Raw genomic sequence first — 24258 nt, 5'->3', positions numbered from 1 at the left:
CGTAAATTCCGGCGTATAAGTCGAAAATTTAACACCAAATTTCAAGTTTCAAAATCCATTCTCGACTTATACGGCGGTGACGTTTTTCATGACATGAATTCTAGTAAATTCAGATTCGAGAAAACCATCGCAAATCAAAATTATATGATATGACATATAGGTATTTATTTATAAAATAGTAAAATACTAGTAATCCTACTCAACATGAGATCGATCAAACACAAAGTCCCATTCCTCACCATTCAAATGGTCATCGTAAGGATCCTCTTCTGGAATAATGTCATGCTCCACTGATGATGAGGAGATATCGTCATTCTCTTCCCATAACATATCATCCTCCGTACCGTCCATCGCATTGGTAATTGAGCATTTTTTGAATGAGTTGACAACGATTTTTAGATCAATAGAGTCCCAGGAATCTTTTACCCACTGACACACTGTAGGCAAAGATGCAGCACGCATATTTCCGGCGGCAGTGTAAGTTTTTTGACCCGATGCCATCCACTCATTCCACTTGGTGCGCATAGAATCCTTAAATGGTTTATTTAACGATACATCCAGAGGTTGCAGTACAGATGTTAATCCACCTGGAATCACCGCCATATCTGTTTTTTTTCGATTTTAATGCTTTTTTCGTAGTATCCGTTAAATGTGACTTGAACATGTCCCACACTAACAACGATTTGGGTTTAAGCATGGCGCCTGGCCGACGGGCCCACACTTCGTTAATCCATTTGACACATCCACTATCGTCCATCCATCCTTTTTCTTGTACATGAACCACGACTCCTGGCGGAAACTTGTCTTTTGGCATCGTTTTTCTTTTAAATATTATCATAGGCGGCAGTTTCGTTCCATCGGCGAGGCAGGCCAATACAACGGTGAAGTGTTGTTTTTCGTGCCCTGTGGTCTTCACCAGAACTGTCTTTTCTCCTTTTTTGTTAATTGTAGTGTTGCCGACGACATCAAAAAACATGGGCGTTTCGTCCATATTTCCAATGTGAGCCATATCGTATTCATTTCGTTTTCTTTGATTGATGACGAAGGTCTGGAATTGCGTGATCTTGTAGTCCAAATCTTTCGGTAGCTGTTGAGCAATTTTTGTCTTTTGACGAATGACCAGATCATGACGATGCATAAAACGAGAACACCAACTGACTGTTGCCTTAAAATCCATGCTGTCTTCTTTATTCTTAGCTGCCCATTGTAAAGCTTTCAGTCGGATAAGGGCTCTTGTTACGATTCTGCCACATTGACGTTCAGATAACACCCATGTCTCTATTTCCTTCTCTAATCTTGGCCATTTTTCTTGATTTTGACCACGATTCGCACATTTGGTTAAGGGCAATTCTTTGATAGTGTTTTCTGCCTTCCTCAATCTCTGACCAATTTTTCACTTATGCAATAGTGCCGAGCTGCTGCACTGTTGCTACTGTCTTTGGCTGCTTGAACGACTTTTATCTTGGATGCTGCATCATATTTCATCCTTCTTCGTGGTTGACTGGACATCTTGCTTGTTTAACGATTTATAATTATTTAAAAATTTGTCACTGAAATTTGTAACTGACATTTTGAAACTGGAAATTGAAACTGGACAGACAGTTAAAAATTCATTCAGAGCCGATTGGTCAGCTAATTTCCTAGCTAAGCGTAGCAAGGTTAGACAACCAGATAAAAGAAAATCAATAAATTTGTCTAGACAGGAATACCGTAAGGTGCATAAAACGTGACACTTCTTCTTTTAGTGAAAGCCTTATTTGTCGAGCAAGCATGTCATGTTGGCCAATCAACGCAGATTTCTCACTTTACTTTGGCAAACGAAACGTCACGTGAGTGAAAGCGCGGCGAAGGGCACGAATGAGTAAGCAAAAATGAATTCTCAGAACACGTAGTGACAGAACTTTTGCTCTCTATTGTAAAGTGCAAATCTGTCATTTTTATACCGACCAGAGGCGAGGCGTAGCTAGTCACAGCGGATAATAAGAATTCTTGAAAATGGCGCCGTCTGACAAAGTCTGCTGATGACGCAGTTGATTATTGAATATCACTTCCTTAGCTACACCTCGCCGCTGATGCCGACTGAAATATTCCGACCAAGCGATTTGAGCCAGAGAAGGGGGTCGACTTATACGGCAGGTACATGTCAAAATCATGATTTTTAGGCCAAACTTATAGACCTCGACTTATACGCCACGTCGACTTATACGCCGGAATTTACAGTATTAATAATTATTGATTTCCAAGTGCTTACACCCTATCGTTCTCCTGCAAAAAGTCAGCCGTCTTTAATATGAATGACAAAATGCTAAAAACAGTCTACCTTTATTCTTAGGTGAGAATAAAAATTTCATGTTGATAGCTCACGTGACTTTTGCGTGGACGTGCCCAAATATTTTGTTCAAAATTGAGCGTTTTTGTGGAATAATATAAATGGGAAGTAAAACAACTAGTGTCTTTGCAGGCTTCTAACGAAACTGTTTTTGCCATAAAATACAATATTGGCATCCTTCCACAATTTTAATCAAGGATTTACAAAACATGTTATTTACAAACTATGAGTGAAGAAAGCATTATGATATTTTTTGAACAGTGCCCTGACCCAGCTGAACAATCAGAGAGCAAAATAAATAATAAAGTTGAGTTAACGTGAGAAATGAACTGACTTAAATAAATGACTCCCATATTCAGAAGCATAGGAAGACGAAAAACTCGAAGCTGCTCACGTTTGGCTTCCTTGTATATTTTTTGAAGTTCAATGTTAACCACTACAGGAATCGAACCTAAAGGTTATCTGCTCCTGTGATAGCTCGTGCTGCTCATAGAATAAAAGTCCTATGTAACTGACATTTGTTTATCAGTGCCTCACAGATAGTAGGGGGAGGGAGAGAATTAATGCCCCGACAGTGCCAACCCTAATAAAATATAAATTTTTCTATCTCATTATATAAACTTATTAAATGTAAATAAACAACAATATTTAAGTATGATTTATTTTTAATATTTTTTGTATGTTAAATGAAAAAAAAAATCGATATTGTTCTATATGTTAATCTGTACACAAAACAAGTATTATATAAAACTAATTTCAGAAAAAATATTAACTTACATAAAAACCATAGTGAATATGAAGTCATGGTAGGATGGAATGTATTAGAACTACATTTTAACTCTTTTAACAAGCACAAGCTAGACAGTTTATTTTTCTTTTATTCAGTTAAACTATTTCCTACTTCAGAATCATTATTAAGTCAACATGATTTTAGAATCTATAAAATATTACATTTATAACTCCATGATACTAGGAAAATCCTGAGTAAAAGTAACAAGTATGAGATAATAATATAGAAAAAAAAAGGAAAGTAGGAAAGAAAGGGAGAAGAGAAAGAAGAAAAAGAAAGATAAATAGGAAGAAGGAAGGAAGAAAAGAAAGAAAGAAGGAAGAAAGGGAGAAGTGAAAGAAGAAAAAGAAAGATAAATAGAAAGAAGGAAGGAAGAAAAGAAAGAAAAATGTCTATTTTATCATTTTCTTTTTATTCCCCCATTCAAATTACATATCATAGTAATTTATAAGAAACTAATATCCATTTGTTTTATTAGATCTCACGGTAACAAGATATTGACAACACAACAACAGCATGTGACCACAGTTTCAGGATTTAAAAATAATTACTTTAGTTCAGAGTAACATAGATACAGATATAGCATAGATACCCAGAAATATTTATATGAACTGGTTAAGAATGCCTTCACTGAACAACCTCCAAAAGCGGTTAACAGATGTAATGTTTTCAAAGATATTTTACCTTGTATACGATTAGTCATATTTCACCATTGGCGGTTTTTTATGACGAGAAAAATCGAGTTGCTATTAGTAGAAAAATTATTTTATGATTCACCAACCGAGAAAAAATTGGCAAAGCATTTTTATAGAGAATACTCAGTTCTACCCTACTTCTTACAATACAAAGTATTATTGTTGGTTCGCTCTTCAAAAATGTTGAAGCCTGTTAGTTGTTAGATACCTTTGAATGCTAGATAATTGAGAAAATCTAACGAAGAAATTTGAAAGAATGTGCTTTGTTCGAGGTGTTTTTTGTTGTGATGTTTACTGATAGCAAATTTTAGTTTTAATGTATTATTTTAAATGCAGTTACTATAGAGTTTCATATAATAGCGAAATTGACTAATGTTTAAAAATGTAGATTAGAAACTTTGTGAAAAGAACAAAATGTATGTGATTTAAATATATATATATTATTCTATTCACAACGTACCTGTAAGAAATCTAGAGGACTTTAAAAATAGCTAAAGGAAATAAACAACTACACATTTCAAGACGACAAAATGTACAAATAACAAGTACACAGGCAATATTCGTGCACCAATTTTTTCTGGAAATGAAAATATTAGATGATTTAGGGCGTAACAATACTTAATTTTTACAATAACGTGTAACTGAATATGAGTACTGAAGCATAACTATAACTGTGTTTTTACGTTATGTGTGTTAACTCACATAAAAATAATTTATTGCGCCCTTGTACAAAATGGTATTTTTCTAATCGTTATCTTTGGAGTTTTCTTTGTTTGTTGTTGAATTTGGTTTGTTTTGAATTTCACGCAAAGCTACACGAGAGCTCTCTTGCGCTAGCCGTCCACAATTTTGCAGGGTAAAATTAGAGAGAAGGCAGCTAGTCAGCACCACCCACCGCCAACTCTTGGGCTATTCTTTTATCAGCCAATAGTGGGATTGGCCGTCACATAATAACGCCCCCACGGCTGAAAGGGCGAGCATGTTTAGTGAGTGTGTGTATATATATATATATATATATATACAATCGGAACATAACAAATGAACTAAATTAGACTTCGAGTGTTTATCGAAAGCTCTAAGTGAAAAACTTATCCAGGAACATATTACAAATAAAGAAGAAACTGTCACGAAACGTTGTAAATCAAATGATTGTTTAACTTTCTATTCGATGTTACATAATTCCCAGGTTGGTCAATGGACTTTAAACTTGAATATGATTCTTCCGTTGTTGACAACTAGTCCATTGTGTAGCTTTGAACTAGAAAACGGTATATAAAACCGATTATCGGTAAATACTAAAATTCATAGGGACGGTTTGATTAATCTCAAACAAAAGGCCATTTATTAGCATGAGACAATAAAGCAGTTTATTCGTGCATATGTATCAAACACGTGTATCATTTTATAACTCAGCAGAACTCACAACAACTATCTATTCATTTTTACCTGGTATAAAGTACTTCACTAACCAGAATAACTATTTATTATAGTGGTCTCGTACTGACGTATATTACTGTGATAACAACTTCAATTTTCCCATAACCTGCTAGTCGTGGTTTGGTAATAAAAATGCAACATTTTATCAGTAGATTAGTTAATAAATTTTATTAAAAGCAGTTTATTATATTCATGCGCAAGATACTTCCATAGAAGATTTTTTTTCAAAGGAGGCACTTGAGTGTATTTGTTTAGAATTTCGCGTAAAGTTACATGAGGGCTATCTGCGCTAGTCGTTCCTACTTTAGAAGTGTAAATATAGAATTAACGCAGGTAGTCATAACAACGAGCATGTTTGGTGTGACAGGGATTTGAACCCATAACCATTCGATTAGAAGCCGGGCCCACCATATACCACAACAAAAAATATATTTTCTGCTCACGCAAATTTCATATTATTCCAGGTACTGGTTTCATAGAAATCCTCGATAATTTAAAATAATAACTCAAAAGTATATATAAAAAAAACAAATCAAAAATCTGTTAATATAAGCACACATAACGTATCATTTTGATTTGTATGTGGAGTGAAATGACTCGTAAATGTGTCATTGTAATATGTAAACTGAAACACTAGGCATTGATATTTTAAAATCCTAGCCGTGATAAAATATATAGATTACTTAATATGTTTTTAAAACAAATCTAGGTTCACTGTGGGTGTGATAAAATAAAGCATTACTTATAACGTTATTTAAACAAACCTGGGTTCACTGCGGGTATCATAAAATACAACATTACTTATAACGTTATTTAAACAAACCTGGGTTCACTGTGGGTATGATAAAATATAACATTACTTATAACGTTCTTCAGACAAACGTCGGTTCAATGTGGGTATAATAAATATATATATTGCTTACAGCGTTCGTTAAACAAATCTTTAAGCTCTGTAAATACTATTAAAGAGTACACTTTTGTAGATTTCTATAAATACACTTCTGATCTTTCAAGGTATCTAAGTTTAGTATTTCTTTAAAGTCATTGTCGACTGTTGACCTTCAACTATTATTCTATTATACTTCTCGTGCATATAAACATTTTCACAAAGTATTGTCAGATGTTAAAGTTCGACCATCAAATACCAAATAATTATTTTGTTATATTTCAGGCAATGTATCAGCAAGCAATCCATACTATATGATGGGAAAATGTTTTGATTATTTCGACTCTTCCTATATGGCAATATAATATTATAGTACGTAAATTTTCTGAGCGTTCAAGAAAATCCTTCAGTTTAAAAGACCCGCGTGAGTGACCAGTTATATTTGAAAATATCTATTTATTTGTTTTTAGATCAAAGCTGCATTTGACTGTCTCCTGTGTCTACCGCTTCGAATCAAATCCCAGATTTAAGATTTGTAAGTCCTTAAAGTTACCGCCGTCCCACTAGGGGACGTATTAATACATTGATTTGGTTTGTTTTGAATTTCGCGAAACAAACACACGTGTAATCGCCAAATCTATCACAGCTATTATGTATAAATACGGTCCGGCATGGCCAAATGGTTAAAGCACTCGACTCGTAATCTGAGGGTTGCGGGTTCGAATCGCCGTCACACCAAACATGTTCGCACTTTCGGCCGTGAGGGTGTTATAAAAAAATGTTACGGTCAATCCCACTATTCGTTGGTAAAAGAGTATCCCAAAAGTTGGCGGTGGGTGGTGATGACTAGCTGCTTTCCCTTTAGTCTTACATTGCTAAATTAGGGACAGCTAGCGCAGATTGCTTTCGTATAGCTTTGCGCGAAATTCGAAACAAACGAAACACGTCTCTTTGTTTCAGACATTCATGCAAAGTTACACAAGGACTTTCTTCGCCAGCCAGCCCTAGTTTTTAATAGGTAGCTAATTAGCAGCATCCACTGGCAACTCCTGGTGTAATACAATTGAATAGTTGGACTTAACTGTCACTCCTATAAATGCATCCACGATCTCAAAGTACAAACCATGAATCCATTGTTTAGCACGCTAACCATTCGGCCTGAATTGATGTTATTTTACTTTTGGTTTCTTATAATGAGCTCAGGCAGAAATACGTTTAGGATCTCTGAATTATTAGAGGTTTAAAGATATTTGCGAAACTTTTAAGAGAATTATTTACGCAGTTTTGATATGGTTATTTGTGACCGAAAGCAACTTCAATAATACTTATAATTTTCCAAGGACTTTCTAGTGTCAAAAATTTTTTAGTATAATTGTATATCACACGTGATTTTTTGATGACGTGTTTTACTAAAGAGAACAGAATTTCTGTATCTAACAAGAAAAGGTCTAAAGTTAAAATACATTTGATTTTGTAAGAATAGAGACATTAAATTTCGTATTTTTCTTGCGATCACATTGAATTGTATTAATTAATTTAGGAATCTACCAGCACCAATTTACACGATTGCGTTCGTATGCAGTTCTTAAAATTATTTATTTTCAGACTATATAAACTCTAGTAATTTAGATTTTACTTGAAACTTGTTTGATAAGAATGCAAAGCAACATGATAATTAGTGATGTTGAAAAAACCACTTGCAAAGTTTGTTTGTTTGTTTTGAAATTTCGCACAAAGCTACTCGAGGGCTATCTGTGCTAGCCGTCCCTAATTTAGCAGTGTAAGACTAGAGGGAAGGCAGCTAGTCATCACCACCCACCGCCAACTCTTGGGCTACTCTTTTACCAACGAAAAGTGGGATTGACCGTCACATTATACGCCCCCACGGCTGGGAGGGCGAGCATGTTTAACGCGACGCGGGCGCGAACCCGCGACCTTCGGATTACGAGTCACACGCCTTACGCGCTTGGCCATGCCAGGCCCCACTTGCACACAAGAATATATATGTAAAAACGGCTCGTTTGGGTTGAGAAAATATCTTACGTAGAGGAGCGAACAACGTTTCGAACTTATTTCGGTCATCGTTACGTTCACAAAGAAAGGAAGAGGTAACTAACCGGAAGCTGACCACATGTTTGAAAAGAGTTGTGTAACTGAGGGTCGGATTGTAGAAGGCGTGCTTAGATGTTTGAATATATAATTTTATATTATTTTATTATTATTATTATTTATTATATTATTTTTAATATAGGTATAAAGGTGTTCCTTTGTATTGGTTTATTTTGGGCTTAAGTTGTTGTATAAGTAAGGCTTCTTTAATTTTGCGTTTGTTTATGTTTGTTTCTTTATTTAGTATTTGAGTGTTTTCTATGGTTATGTTGTGTGTATTTGACATGCAGTGTTCGAAAACGTGTGAAGGTGACGTTTTATGTTCTTTGAATCTGGTTTCCATTTTTCTACTTCTTTCTCCAATTTAGAAGTGGTGGCTGTTATCACATTGTATTTTATAAATAATGTTGGTTTTGTGTTTGCTGATGTCGGGAATATGTCAGCAGAAAAATAACCAACATTTGGCAAAAACTAGTAACAAAATATGACATTCCAGTTAATACCAAATTTATTCAAAAACCAGGCACAAAACTGAGGTCTATACTATGTAAAAACTACACTAAAAAACACCACAGACATAAACAAACACAAAATTAAAGAAGCCTTACTTATACAACAACTCAAACCAAAAATAAACCAATACAAAGGAACACCTTAATACCTATATCAAAAATAATATAATAAATAATAATAATAATAAAATAATATAAAATTATATATTCAAACATCTAAGCACGCCCTCTACATTCCGACACTCAGTTACACAACCCCTTTCAAACATGTGGCCAGCTTCCGGTCAGTTACCTCTTCCTTTCTTTATGAACCTGACGATGACCGAAGAAGGTCGAAACGTTGTTCGCTCCTCTACGTAGAAAATTTCCTCAACCCAAACGAGCCGTTTTCACAGATATATTTTTCTCTGCAAAGCAACATGGATCCTCTAAATGTCTTCACTCGATTTTAAAGTGTATATTCCAATGAACGGTTTTCAAGCAACTGGGATTCAACAAATTTAAACAAAAGGTATCCATTCTCACATGATTACTTATAGAAAACGAAATTTGCTTCCACATAGCAGTTCTGCACTGAACGGTCGTTGCCTTAAGTGATCCAAACGCGTAACGTAAATTTAGCACGTGCTTTTATTGGCACTGTTCCCTCAAGTAGAACTTTTCGAACATCCGGGACAGTAGCAGTTAAAGCTTGTTTATCTGGAGTGTGAATACAGTACGCACACAAAGACGTTCTAGAGGCTCTACTTACTGGTGGATACAGCAAAAGTAATCTTTTGATAAGAATTTTGCGGGTTTTAAAGACTGATGGCGTAAGAAGATGAAAGACATTCAGTACAACAGACAAATGCTGACTTTTTACTCGAAGTGTTGATAGCAATGGTCAAAACAGTGGACAACTCTCGTGTTAAAAACTCCAACGACCGTCCATTCTTCGTATGGTGAGTCGTAATTTGTAATCTTGGTGAGTTGTTACATTTAACCTAATTTTTTTTTCCAGTTCTTGTGACTGCCCAGTCATTGTATGACAGTATGTGATTTTTTAACCCTGGTGAGATATAATGATTAAGTTGGATATTAGAAGTGTTTTTGGGCTCTCCATACTTCGTGTGGTGTGTCGTAATTTGTAACCTTTGTGAGATATCCTGTTTTAGCTGGATATTAAACATTCTAATGACTGTCTATCCTTTTTATGGCAAGATGTAATTTTTAACCTTGGTGAAATATCATGTTTAAGTAAGAATATTCAGAGTTATTGTAACTGTCCATCTTTCTTGTGGTGAACTGTAATTTTTAATCTTGGTGAGATGTCATGTTTAAGTAGGATATTTAGAGTTCTTGTGACTGTCCATCCTTCATGTGGTAAGTTGCAAAATGGTATACAATGCTCTAGAGTTATTGTAACTGTCCATCTTTCTTGTGGCAAACTGTAATTTTAATCTTGGTGAGTGTATTATAACATAAATGAATGAAAGAAAAATAAAAGTTTTTTATTCTGTGTGCAATTCTGTAGAGTTATTACTCAAAGAACATCAAGATAAAAGACGTACGTTAAAAATTACAGTTCGGAGTGAACCAGTGGAATCAGATGATTTATTGCCCACCTATTATTGAAAGTTTCAACAATAAATCAATAATTAGAGCATTTCATGGCAATTATTATAATACCAAAATAATTAAAGATAGAAAGTTGCCGTTTTAGCTTCTTTCCCATTACGTAATCTTTAGAAAATTGTTTGTTTTTGTGTTGTTTTTTTTTTGTTACAGTTTCTTGAATAACATTATTGTATTACATAACATGCACGTGCGATTCAATACAGCTCGCGGCTAAACTTTATTACGGATGACATATTAAGTTACAGATAAAGAAACCTTTGTTTGGATGTTATTCGACAGCATACAAGTGTTTAGATTGGAACAAGTATCGCGTTATTATGTAAGATCAAAGCGAACCTGTCTATCTATCTAGTTAACTTGGCCACATGTGTATATGGACTTGAGTCTTTAAACACAGATAGACAAAGTTAATATTAAGCCGCCAATTCAGTGATGACACTAAATCAGTTGAATCGTGTATCATACGCAAGTTTTCTCTAAATACTATTGTACATAAAACTTTGAAAACTCATTAGTCATGCTTACAAATACTGTTACATCTCTTTCGAGTTTCTTGTATTCTTCTTAAATGTTAAATATAACATGTGCAATATTATCAAGTTATTGTAAAAAAAAAACACTTAAGTATATCACCTCAAGTCAACAGAGCGATAGTTAAATGTGTAATGTGTTATATAAAACTCTCTCAGTTGTTGGGCAACAAGGAATTTCTTAGTGAAATTCTTTTAAGAAAAACTGTCTCAGCTGTTCAATAAGGCGATTTTTGAATGATTCGGTTTTTTTTGTTTGTTTGTTGTTGTTTTGTAAATGCGTCTGAGTTGTTGAGCAACAGATAATTTCTAAGTACAGACTTAGCAACAGTATTGCATTTCTAAGTGTGTTTATTCAAAAGTTTATCACAGATATAACTCATATAAATAGTTGCAAAGTTGTTTTCTGTCAAACTTCATTTGTGATATTAGTTAAACGAATTTTAAGTTATTTACAAAGAAAAGTACTACTGCGTTTGTTATGCAGATGTTATATGCGTATGTGGTGAATGTTCCAGATCTACAAGTTTTATGTTTTGTTTGTGTTTTTATCTTATAACAAAGCCACATAGGGCTATCGACTGAGTCTACCAAGGAGAAATCGAACCCCTGATTTTGGAGTTGTAAATTCGTAGACTTAGTGCTGTACCAGCGGGAAACGATTTACAACTCACTAAAAATCCATACATTGCTACGTTTATATATATATATATATATTGTTGCTGTGATTATAATTGAACTATCAAATAATCCCAATTAGAAGTAACAAATAATATTCCTCAAATTCTCGACTTACTGTAAGGGCTGGACTAATGCTAAGCTACAGCTTGGAAAATCTAAAGTTCGAGTCTGCATTATGCTTCTCAGTATGTTCTACATTTACAGCTGTTGATGTGTTATAAAAGTAACAGTCAGCTGTTGAGAACACCCATAAAATCTTTAAATGCTGGTGACAATTATTATTTGTAGCACCAGTCGATTGAAAATACCCATGTAGACTTTAAATGCTGGTGAGAAGTTATTTGTCCCATCAATCAGTTGATATTCCACATGTAGACTTTAAACGCTGATGACAAATTGTTATTTGTTCCATCAGTCCTTTGAGATTCCATATGTACACATGTAGACTTTAAATGCTTGTGGCAAGTTGTTACTAGTCCATCAGTCAGTTGAGAACCCAAATGTATACATGTAGACTTCAAATGCTGGTGGCAATTTTTCACTAGTCCATCAGTCAGTTGAGAACCCAAATGTACACATGTAGACTTTAAATGCTGGTGACAAGTTGTTATTTGTCCCATCAATCATGTCAGAATACCCATATAATCCGTAAATACTACTGACAAGTTGTTATTTGAAAACGAAGGACAACTATACATGTGATCTCTGACCTCATAGTTTAGTTTTAGTCCGCCCCCCAGTGGTACAGCGTTATGTTTGCTAACCTAAAACGTTAGCAACTGGGTTTTAATACCCGTGGTTGGCGGAGCACAATAGCCCATTTTGTAGCGTTGCACTTAACTTCAAACAAACAGACAAGTTTTAGTTCATATGTTGCATACGGTGTCCTTAAAACTAAAAAATATCAAATATCAAGTGAGTTTCCAGGATAAAGTGCAAGATTTTAAGTTAATGGTACTAATAGTGTTATAATGATGGTGTATCAAGTGAGTTTCTGGGATTGAGTGCAAGATTTTAAGTTAATGGTATTAATAGTGTAATAATATAATAATAGTGTTTCAAGTGATTTCTAGGATTGAGTGCAAGATTTTGAGTTAATGATACTTTTTGAATGATAATGACAATTTTTGTACTGCGAATGTAGGTCATGAAACAACTAAACGTCTTGTATATAAATATTCAATTCTTGTGAAAAACAACAAGAAAAAACGAAAGAAAACACGTGGTTTGTTTTCGGATATTCGCACAAAGCTACAAGTGTATCCACTCCCGTATTAGTTGTTTATAACTTGGAACATACAGAAGGTTGATTGTTTGGTTGAATGTCTGATTTAATGCAAAGCCACATTGGACTATCTGATGGTAATCAAACCTCGGATTTTAGTGTTGTACATCTATAGGCTTACTGCTGTCCCACCGATGAATCAGATAAGGGGGAAAGTAGATTGTAAACAGCACTCACCGCCAACTCTCGGGCTACTCATTTCTAATCAAATAATTGGATTTCACGGAGGATCCACAACCCAAGTTCCAACATACTAACCATTGGACCACACTGCCTAAAACCACATAGAGCAATTATCTAGAGAAGTCTGTAGAGGACAAGCCTATTTCAGTACTTCCACTTAAATATCGTGACCTTCAGTTGCGATTCAACGCTTTTTGTGCCCAAGTTCGCCTACATAAGTCAATATTTCTACGTCAGATGGTTAGCTAATAAAAGACGGTAAACGAAAATATGTTCACTTTAAGGCGCAAGTGTTATGATGAGATATTTAATCTACAGAAAACAGGGACTTTGTATAATATATATGATGTCACTACGACTGTGTGTATGATCGTGCATGTTTGCACATTTGTCTTTTGGTCTCGATATTACGATGGTTTTGTTTTAGAATTTCGTGCAAAGCTACACGAGGGCTATCTGCGCTAGCCGTCCCTAATTTAGCAGTGTAAGAGCAGAGAGAAGGCAGCTAGTAATCACCACCCACCGCCAACTCTTGGGCTACTCTTTTACCAATGAATAGTGGGATTGACCGTCACATTATAACGCCCCCACGGCTTAAAGGGCGAGCATGTTTGGTGCGAGGGGGATTCGAACCCGCGACCCTCAGATTGCAAGTCGAGCGCCTTAATCCACTTGGCCATGCCGGGCCTATTGTGAGGTAATACGTTTCTAAAAATCACCGAATTTCATCATGACTGGATGATAATAATCAACTAATCCGCTCAAATTCTTAATCTACATATTTAGTAAAAGAGCCAGTTAGTAAGAGAAGTTTCGAACTTCTGTCACATCTAACATGAGCCGTGGGGGCGTTGTAATATATGGTCAAGTTTACTATTCGTTGGCAAAAGAGTAGCCCAAGAGTTGTCGGTGGATGGTGATGACAAGTTGCCTTCCCTCTAGTTTTACACTGCTAAATTAGGGATAGCTAGCGCAATCCCTCGTTTAGCTTTCCACGAAATTCAAACCAACAAGAGAATTGTTTGTTTGTTTTTTTGGAATTTCGCACAAAGCTACTCGAGGGCTATCTGTGCTAGCCGTCCCTAATTTAGCAGTGTAAGAGCAGAGATAAGGCAGCTAGTCATCACCACCCACCGCCAACTCTTGGGCTACTCTTTTACCAACGAAAAGTGGGATTGACCGTCACATTATAACGCCCCCACGGCTGGGAGGGCGAGCATGTTTTGGCGCGACTCGGGCGCGAACCCACGATCCTCAGATTACGAAGTGCACGCCTTAACGCGCTAGTACATGCCAGGCCCCCAACAAGAGAAACAATAGTTTAATGTTTTCCACAAGCACTGAGAATAATAAGAAAGGGAGACAAAGAATGAAACTTTGGCACAATTCCAAAAATTATATTTTAAAATATATGTATAAGTATAGTTAGAGCTCCTCTATATCTTATACACATGTATATCGTTGCGTCTTTTGCGTGTTTTTTTGTTTTGTTTCTTCAAACGTGACTTCTAATGCGCTAGCTGTTAACTGATTCATAAATTTGCATTTTTGACCACATTTCAGATTGCTTATTGATTTTAAACAGTAGGACATAAAGTTCGACGCATATAATTTTGTGAAAAGAGACTTTATAAGTTTCACTGAAAGTCTTCAAACGACTTTTTTTGTGTGAAATATTGACTAATTTTCTCTGGATTGTTTCACTTTACTCTGAATATAAATTAGTTTCGGAGAATATTTTCATTTTCTTTCAAAACTTCTTATTTTCACAAGCAAAAATGTTAGGGATTTTCAAATGTCTTTGTTTTCTAACTACGCTCTACCTAAACTTTTTTATTTTTTGTTCTTCCTTTATATAGACAAGAACAAATTAAAGATATGGATAGTTGCAGAGGTCCACCTACATCGCAAGTGGAGTGTAGAAGTAACTTCTCTGAAGCAGATCGCATAGCTAGGTTATGTAGGTTAACAATGGCAGAATATCCTCGACCACTGAAACGGTCGTTAAAGAAAAACTTACGAGAACGGCGTGGAAACAGATTTCGTACTCAACCAGTTACGTTTGACGAAATAAAGGAAGTTGACGAAGAAGATCTGGAAGTAACTTCCTGCAGGGGTCCCCCTCCAGTGATGACGACAAAGTCTCAATCAGAGCTTCGTTCGAATTTTTCATTTTCGAGAGAAATCGGCGATTCATCGGACTCGAAATCCAGTACAGAGAGAACAAACCAATACCAAGTTCCAAAAAGTGTTTCAGGGAATGAATCTTACGTTTTACAAGGCCTTTCTCAGTGGTATAATAAACCGAGACAGGGATCTATATAAATGAATAGAAACAGTGTAGTTTACTTTTATAATAAATAAATAAAAATCAACCACGCTGTTCAGAAACAAAAGTCATTATCATCTGGTAAGTGGACTACGTGGTCAACTTATTTTCATTATGTTTACAGATAAAAAAAAACTGAAACCGAAAACGTTTTTACAATACATTCGTATACATTTTCACTTCTAACCACTGTGACAGTTTTCTGTTGTTCTTACTTTGAATATTCACCGTATTAAATTGAAAATGTTCTGTGTGACTACAATTATGAAGGACATTCTGTGACCAACCGAGAGTCAGGGGTGTTGTATGCTCAGGAACTACGGTGGAAAAATACTTGTGCTACAGATGGTTCCTGAGAATGAGATTTAGTTTTATTTATAGAAAGATGGCTCTTTACCAAATACACATCCAGGTGTTGCGAAATAGTCGAACATAATCGTCAAAACAAGCGGATCGTATTGCCGTAGCTAAAGGCAAATAAAGTTTAAGTGGATCACTTTTAATTAAATTACTGGTGGTGATTTTAGTGTATGAAAAAACTCAAGTTACGTTCATCACAACGAGAGGTCACTTTAAACGCAGTAGCATATAAACGGAGAATTCCAAAGAAGGCAGTTTTGTTTGGAATCGACGTGTTTTTGTATTATATTTCTTTGTTAAGTTTTAGTAATTATTTTGAGAACTATTCATATTTCAAACAAGTTCTAGTTTTGCACCAACAAAAAACAACTTTTTTTTTAAATTTGTTTCTACACAATTTTTAGTACCTTTTTTTAGTTTCACTGTGTAAATTCAAATGAACGAACGTAAATGACAAGACTTTTTAATCTATTTAACCACTGAACTCACCAAAATAGTAATCTTAATGCGACAAATTGATAAAATATTTGGGAGAAAGTACTAAAAAGTAGGTCCGGCATGGTTAAGACATTCGAATCGTAATCTGGGGGTCGCGGGTTCGAATCCCCGTCACATCAAACATGCTCGCCCTTTCAGCCGTGGAGACGTTACAATGTGTCAGTCAATCTCACTATTCGTTGATAAATGAGTAGCTCATGAGTTGGCGGTAGGTAGTGATGATTTGCTGCCTTCCCTCCATTCTATCACCATTAAATTAGGGACGGCTAGCGCAGATAGCCCTTGTATATCTTTGAGCAAAATTCAAACTAAAAAGTATTAGTACTATTTGTAACGTGTTCTGCAAAAGTATTTTGTTTTACATACGTTTAGAAGTATGGAGAACAAAGTAAATCTTAACACTGCTGAAGAAACCAACCTGTTATTCCAAAAACTTAATATTTTCTCTGAAGTTATTATTAGAGAATGATTCAATTTCAGTTGTGAAACTTGCATGTTTTAATCTAAAGTCATTAGTTTCTAGTTAATATTACAGCCATTAGCTTCTAGTTAGTTTTACTCTTTGTTAAATTGAGAAAGATTTGTAATACATGTTGGACAAGAGTATCTTGAATAAATAGAGTATGAAAAGTTTTACAGAAAACGTTGTATGTGTCTTTTAGAAATATATCTAAAAAAGTATTGTTTAACACGTTTACCTACTTATTGCTTTTCTCTATACATTGTTAATTTCTTGTATGGCGCGCTTGTGAATGGAACTTTGGAAATGGATGAAAAGCACTACATGAACCGTTAGGTAAATGATGTTTGTTTAGGTTATGTTGGTAAACACCTGAAGAACAGGCGCCATTTGAACACATTAGTATGTTGTTCGTAATATCTTTACAATTATTAGGTTGAACATTATCAAAACTTTAATCGATGGTAATTGTGGGTTTCTGTAAGGCGAACGTTGTAATAAACTGGAGAAATACTTTGCGAACTTACAGAAGGTACCAGAGGAATGGGGTTTACTGGCTCTTGGAAACGCCATTACAGAACTATTTTAAAATTCCATTATCACTATTTTTATCATTTCGTCCATCCTGCCAATTGTATTGGAAAAATTATCACTTCTCACGGAATCGCTCAAACCTCCATCTTTCATAAAGGTATCCTTCATCTAAGGAAATGTTGCTAGGTGATAACGATAATTGTCCATCTTTTAGCTATTAATGATAAATACTGTGATAAATACTTATGAAGTCAGTAGTCGTTACAAGGCTGCTCAAGCTAAGGTTCACAATGATTATTAATTCCATATCGTTATATTTCCTCATTATTAAATTCATTTTAATAGTACAGCACCACCAATATTATTATTTGTTCTAAACTTATCATTCCAATTGCTTGCAAGAAGAAAACCATTACTCAGTACGTCTTGAGCTTAGACACCAGTCTAATTTTCGTATAACTGTGTACAATGCTCCTAGTGTCGTTTTACGAAGCCTGGGAATACTCTTTCCCATGATTTGGTGTACGTACACAAATATTTTGCCCGTATGTAAGTAATTCTTGACTGTTCAAAATATCCATTATCTAGCAAAATTTTAAATACAATAAAACATTGCCCCAAAATGCTCAACAGATATTAAAATATCTCTTCGAGTTCTAGAATTTCTGTATCATTCGTATGAGCTTATTTGCGGCAAAAATCGAAAATAAACTAGAAACGAAGTGAGGAATATGAATACAAAACATACAGTTGAGCTAAAAATTTTATATTCAGATTTAAAGAAAACTGATCATATATGAGCCCAATTCTTGTACTTTATTTTACTTTACTTTAAAAACACTTCTCAAAGTGATTTTTAGAAATTCGAGATTGCCTAGCAACACAAAGATCGTAATTGATTGCTGTAATTGTAATATTTTGTCAGAAATAGGCTTGGTACTTGAGACGTCTACTTTTAAGTGACGATTTCCAGATATACAGGAGTAGGTTTTTTAACACAAACTGTGGTGCCACGTGACCATTAGAGAAACACTGCGGTGTATTCACAGAAGTGGTTCAGCTCTGATCATACATTATAAACAGTTAACCATTTCATTCTTTTCTTGGCATTTATCTAAATCGTTTTACGCACAAGCCTTAGTGTGTTTCTTACGGTAAAAATCATTCACTTTCAAACAATTTTTATCATGAACTTTGCATTAGACACAGTCACATTCCATTGCCTTATATCAAAGTTAATATATTTAATTTCGTGTGTTTTACCTTCATGTGAATTTGTTACAGTGTTATTTTCCATCTCTTAGAGTTTTTAAAGTGGCGACCGTATATATTTAATTACCAAACCAAGTATTTTATTTTATTTTTTCAGAACGACATGATGCCAGGAACTACTGTGGCCACAGTTTACAGTTCTTAAGAGATCTGACTTCAATAATAAATTATTATATCAAACTACATTAATCTATTTTATTTTAATATTCCAAAAGATAAGAACGTTTCGATTTCTGTTAATAAATTAAAGGAATTTGGAGTACAAAGCTGGTTGGGAGGGGTCCCGGTTACTTAATTTCCAACCTGTTCTCGTAAAATTGCATCAAAATTAGGAAAAATTGCTCTCAAGAACAGTAAGGGAATGTCGAAACAGAACCCAAGAGCACATTCCTTCTCTCTGACCTGGCAAATAAACCTTGAGTCTTCCACTTTTAATTTGTCTCTTACACCTATGCAAGTGATTTGATGGGTGCATACAATTGCTGCCTCGAGTACAGGTGATTTAATGGGTGCATACTATTATTGCGTCTGCCACACACGATTTAATGGGTGCATACAGTTCGGTATCTGTTACAGATTATTTGATAGGTTCATGTAGCTACTGCACCTGTAAGGATAACAATAAACGTCACTAAATCATTAAATGATTCAATAAATATTAGTGTTGATAAAACACTGACTCGTTACAACTATATTTTGCACATCTTATTTCATTGGAAAAGTTTCTCACTGATGACGCTATTTCTTTCTATACTAAGTCAGTTATATTTTTTAATAGTGTACCTAATTTTAAAATCTCAGTTGCAATATGTACGTTGAATACAATTATAACGGCTTGATATGGCCAGGTGGTTAAGGCACTCGACTCGTAATCCGAGGGTCGCAGGTTCGAATACCCGTCACACCAAACATACTCGCCCTTTCAGCTGTTGGGGCGTTATAATGTTACAGTGAATCCCACTATTCGTTGGTAAAAGAGTACCCCAAGAGTTAGCAGTGGGTTGTGACGACTGTCTTCCATCTAGTCTTACATTGCTAAATTATGGACGGCTAGCGCAGATAGCTCTCGAGTAGCTTTGCGCGAAATTCAAAACAAATAAACAATTATAACAAAACTACAAGTTGATGTCTTTCGTTTTACTGCATTACCTGAGTGTAAAAACTACAGCAGGTGCACAACACTTCTTATCACAAATTATTACTAAAATCATGAAACATTCAGGTATTTGCTAAAACAAAGTGTTAAAATTGGGATTTAAGAACATTTATGTACAGATCTCATCGAGTGCGTTTTAAAACACATATTGCTTTACGCATTTTTTCTGTTATATTTTAAAAGATGTAACAAATTAATAACATTTTCAAGGGGGCCACTTTTGTTTGGCCACCCTTTGTATATATATTCCAAGGGTATAAAACTGATGTTCAATACGATAACTAGTTAAATTATAACTTCAAGAACATAACAATATGTAAGAAAAGTTAAGCTGCAGTACTTCCCTCTATTAGATCGTGTGCTAACTAAACGAGTTAAATCAGACAAGCCAAAATTTATCCATTTCTAACTGAAACATATAATGATTAATTAATTGTTTTATTAATATCCCAGTAAATAAAACGAAAATCTGCCTTCGTGTTTTTTGAAAAAATAAAACATGCCACAGGCCTAAATGTTTGAAAGGGATGCTTTAATTTGTGAGATGAAAAACCAATACCTGTTGTGCGAATCACAATCAACATGGAAAGCACGCTAATGCTCCACGCTCCATCATAAGAATTTAGACTATGTAGAAATGTTAAATACTATAAGAAGCTGCAATATAACTAAGTCACAGAAATAGAGGGTTCCGCAGAGACCCCTCAAACAAACCTGTGCATACGTAGGTGTACCAATTTGTTTGAATAATCGTTCAATGTTAAACCGGCCTTCTATTCTAAATATTTTATCTATTAGTAAATATATTCCAATTAATTTTATTATAAATAACTATTAAGCTGAAATCATTATTTCACTTGTCGTGGAACAAAACAAAAAACAAGTAAAGATTTGAAGTTAAATTAACACAAAAGTGAAATATTGTGAAATCAAATGTTCCAAAATAAATATTGAATTCCAGAAGGACGAATATAATCTTCGTATCCAATACTAAAAATTTGTTACGTAATCAAGTAAAATCTTTGACATGTCACAACGGCAAAATCTAGCACCGGATAAACAATTTTTTATTCTACGACTCGACAATAAGTACGCAAAATTATACAGCTTTAGCTTTTTCTTAAATTCACTTCACTTAGTACGTACACTGTACTTCTTACTTGTGAAGTAATATAAAAATGAATAATAGTGCCGATAAACAATAACTGTTAATAATATTGTGCTGTTAATCCTTGTTGTGATTCAGATTCGTAAATGACTCCTATTAACATTACATATTAACAACTTAATTCACACCATGTTGTTTTTCTTACAATTTGGTTATACAAACTTCTCAACACTATGTCATCATATATCAGCTGGTTAGACGTTCGCCGGTATAGGCCTAAAGGCCTTGTCGGCATTGGATTAAGTAGATATAATGTGATTCATTCATAATTTCTTGTAACTGATATAAAACAGTTACGTTTAATCGCATAATGTTTTAACATAATTTTGCTACATAAAAGTAAGAATTACAATACAATAAAATAAGTTTAAAATAGATGCTACATTAAGACATGGAACGTCGAGGACAGTTTTGTCAGCAGACTAATAATCTGATCCTACGGAAATCTAGCCCTATCGTTAAAAAGTTTCCTTACAATTGATCCTGTCTGTTGATTCTGTTCTACACCATAGAATATATCGAAAATTAATATTATTGTGAGGATAAAAATTTTAAAAGTTAAAAAAACATTAATTTTAGTGCTTCTACTTTATATAAAGCAAAGGTTTAGCGACAATGACGTTTTCATCTGATTGGCATGTTTTAATAGGTGATGTTTGTTGCCACTACTTCCGCAAAGAATAGCTAACCTTAACAATTTGACGGAGTAATTCGCAACAAATTCAGTATCTATTCCCTTAGTCTTTATTTTTGTAGATGTGTATGTGAGAGGGCATTATAAGAAATGTAAATAAATGTATTAAAGAGCAATAATTCTGATACTTAATGACTTAGCATTTCCAAACGTATATTAAATGAAGCGAATCCATAATTTAAAAAAAGACTAATTAATTTCTTGCAAATTAATTCGTACGATTATAGTTCATGAAACACAACGCCTGTTAAGCCAAAATGTTAGCTTTCAGTTGCACGCTTTTTTGTAGTTCATTACTTATTCCGAATAGTACGTACTTAAATACCTCATAATTACGAATGTTGATTAGTATAAAAAGAAATCAAAATGTCAGTCTTGACTCCGAGCCTTAGTTTTATCACAATTACTCATCGCTGACACAGTGCAAACACTCAAAGTTATAACGTAGCTACAAAATATCAGTTTATGACTTATTACTTTCTTTACCCTAAGTACTTTCAAGGTAAAGATGGCACAAGAGTTAAGAAAAAGAAACTTCCCACAGAAACAATTTGTAATATTAAATTTTAGTTTCATTTCTTATTACTATTGAACTAATTATTGTAAGATTTTATACCTTGAACTTCAGTAACATCATGTAGATTCAGAGAAATGTTTCATAAGATTGCCTTATCAGTATCTTTGGACTCCTTTATCGGTTGTTATTGACGTAGTACAGTGAAGTTTCAGTTATAAAGTTGACAAATGCAAATATAAATATTACATAGTTGCATGTGACAAGTGAATTATTGAACTAAATGGATGTTTTACCCACAATCATGGCTCACGACAAACGAATGGACAGAAATTGTCGGAGTTTTATTAACGACCAGTCTTTTCGCAATTTGACCTCTGTCAGAGTGCCCGAAACAATACCGAGTAACAGTGTTCCATTAGAACTTTCGGAAGAAGGCAATTTTTCGACGCTTACATCACGGAGGTTTAAAACTCTTACCTTGGAAACAGCAGTTTTAATTCGAAAACAAGACTGGAATACGTGAGTACATTAAAACAGTGTCAGTTTTAGTGAAAACACGATATTGATAATACATTGATCATATATGAATTTCAACACCACAGTATATGTGATGATCGCTGTCAATTATTGGAACCTTATTTGATTTTACTCCGCCTTTCATTGAGGAAATAGACGATTTGTTCTATTTTTAGTTTTGCTTGTATGAAATATTTCGCGCAAAACTGCACGAGGGCTACCCGCACTAGACGCCCTTAATTTAGTAATGATAGCACAGAGGTATTACAGCTAGTCAACAAACCAACCGCCAACTTTTGGGCTACTCTTTTTACCAATGAAAAGTGGGGTTGATTATTGCGTAATAACATCGCTATTTTTCTCATGATGATGGTTTTGTATGGAAACGTTTAACTGTATATAGAAGGGCAAGTAAAATAATCAGGTTGAAAGCAGAATGGTTCAAAATCTGTTTCTTCTCAGTGAAAATTCTAAGTTCAATAAAAAACTGTCTAACTCTTTTCATAAATATTTGCTATTGTTCTGTATTTAAGCAATGCTCTCATGGTTGTAGTTATATTTTTACAGTCACACTTAACATAGTGTAGGCTCATGATTTTATAGGTTGTAGTGAATACTGGAATAAGTTATATTTTGTACCAAACTATAAATATTAAATACAATATTGTAGTACAATTCTTGTGATATTTGTTATGCTATTAAGTTATAAACTAGTTCTAAAAGTCACACGGGATGAGAGGAACTTGTTTGCGAATAATTACACACTTGTTCTGGATGTGTACTCAGCACTAGAATTTTTCAGAAATTAAATCCTGTTGTAGGGTTAACATTTTTCATACTTGATAATATTTACCCCATCAAAATAGCTAGAGGTCAGCTACGTTAACTAAGGTATTTAAATATCTCCACAAATTTCTTTAACAGTTGTTTTGGAAAACATGAGCAAAGTTATATAAAACTTATTTCCCCGAAATGGGACCCAAGACCGTCTTGAAGGGATCACCTGTTTTAACCGCTCACACTACTATGCAGTGGTGTATTGTCTGTTAGTCAATAGACAGTAGTCACGTAATAGACACTTAACGTTGCAACTTCTACTCTCGCGACGTCAATAAAACGTGCGCATGCCACGAATCACGAGAAGAATTATGCACTCTGTAGGCTACAACACAGCATAACACATGAATTCGAAAACAAGAAATAAAAATAATTATTAATCTTAATTTTGACTTTGTTTACTCTTGAAACAGAACATTTTCGGGGACCCTGAGAAAGTACATCTAGTACTGTCTCAAGCATTCTATAACTTAATTCTGTGTAATATTACTGTGACCAGAGGTTTGGTATAAACCGAACAAGCTCACTGGAAACTAAACAGGAACTTAATTGTTTCTTTATTTGTTCCATACTACTTGCTATGTATTTGTGCTAGTTATTAATGGGCCCGGCATGACCAAGTGGTTAAGGTACTCGACTCGTAACCTGAGAGTCGTGGGTTCGAATCCCGTCACACCAAACATTGCTCGCCCTTTCAGACATGGAGACGTTATAAAGTTATGGTCAATCCCAGTATTCGTTGGTAAATGAGTAGCCTAAGAGTTAGCGGTGGGTGGTAATGACTAGGTGCCTTCCTTCTAGTCTTACACAACTAAATTAGTGACGGCTAGCGCAAATAGCCCGCGTGAAGCTTTGCGCGAAAT

General features: G+C 34.6%; 2 protein-coding genes across 8 annotated transcripts in view; both read left to right on the top strand.

Annotated features, from left to right (window-relative positions):
• Positions 1-9025: 9025 nt before the first annotated feature.
• The window catches only part of LOC143239972 (proline-rich protein 5-like), a 40768-nt gene continuing 25535 nt past the window's right edge, over positions 9026-24258 (top strand). Inside the window, exon 1 of one of the 7 annotated variants that reach the window (XM_076481691.1) lies at positions 9026-9699. In XM_076481691.1, coding sequence (XP_076337806.1) covers positions 9638-9699 — 62 coding nt within the window. In that variant the 5' untranslated portion in view covers positions 9026-9637. Of the gene's footprint in view, positions 9700-22058; positions 22562-24258 lie in introns of those variants that run through there. The other 6 variants (XM_076481693.1, XM_076481688.1, XM_076481689.1 and 3 more) reach the window with 6 other exon arrangements.
• On the top strand, positions 9585-16884 carry LOC143239973 (uncharacterized). The gene is made up of 2 exons (XM_076481694.1): positions 9585-9722; positions 14914-16884. Exon 2 carries the CDS (start codon positions 14933-14935, stop codon positions 15377-15379), a length of 447 nt encoding a protein of 148 aa, XP_076337809.1. The 5' UTR covers positions 9585-9722; positions 14914-14932; the 3' UTR covers positions 15380-16884.

This window comes from Tachypleus tridentatus, chromosome 13, assembly GCF_004210375.1.
Source record: "Tachypleus tridentatus isolate NWPU-2018 chromosome 13, ASM421037v1, whole genome shotgun sequence".
Lineage (NCBI taxonomy): Eukaryota > Metazoa > Arthropoda > Merostomata > Xiphosura > Limulidae > Tachypleus > Tachypleus tridentatus.
Note: the sequence above shows the minus strand (reverse complement) of the source record. Positions and strands in the feature narration are given on the sequence as shown.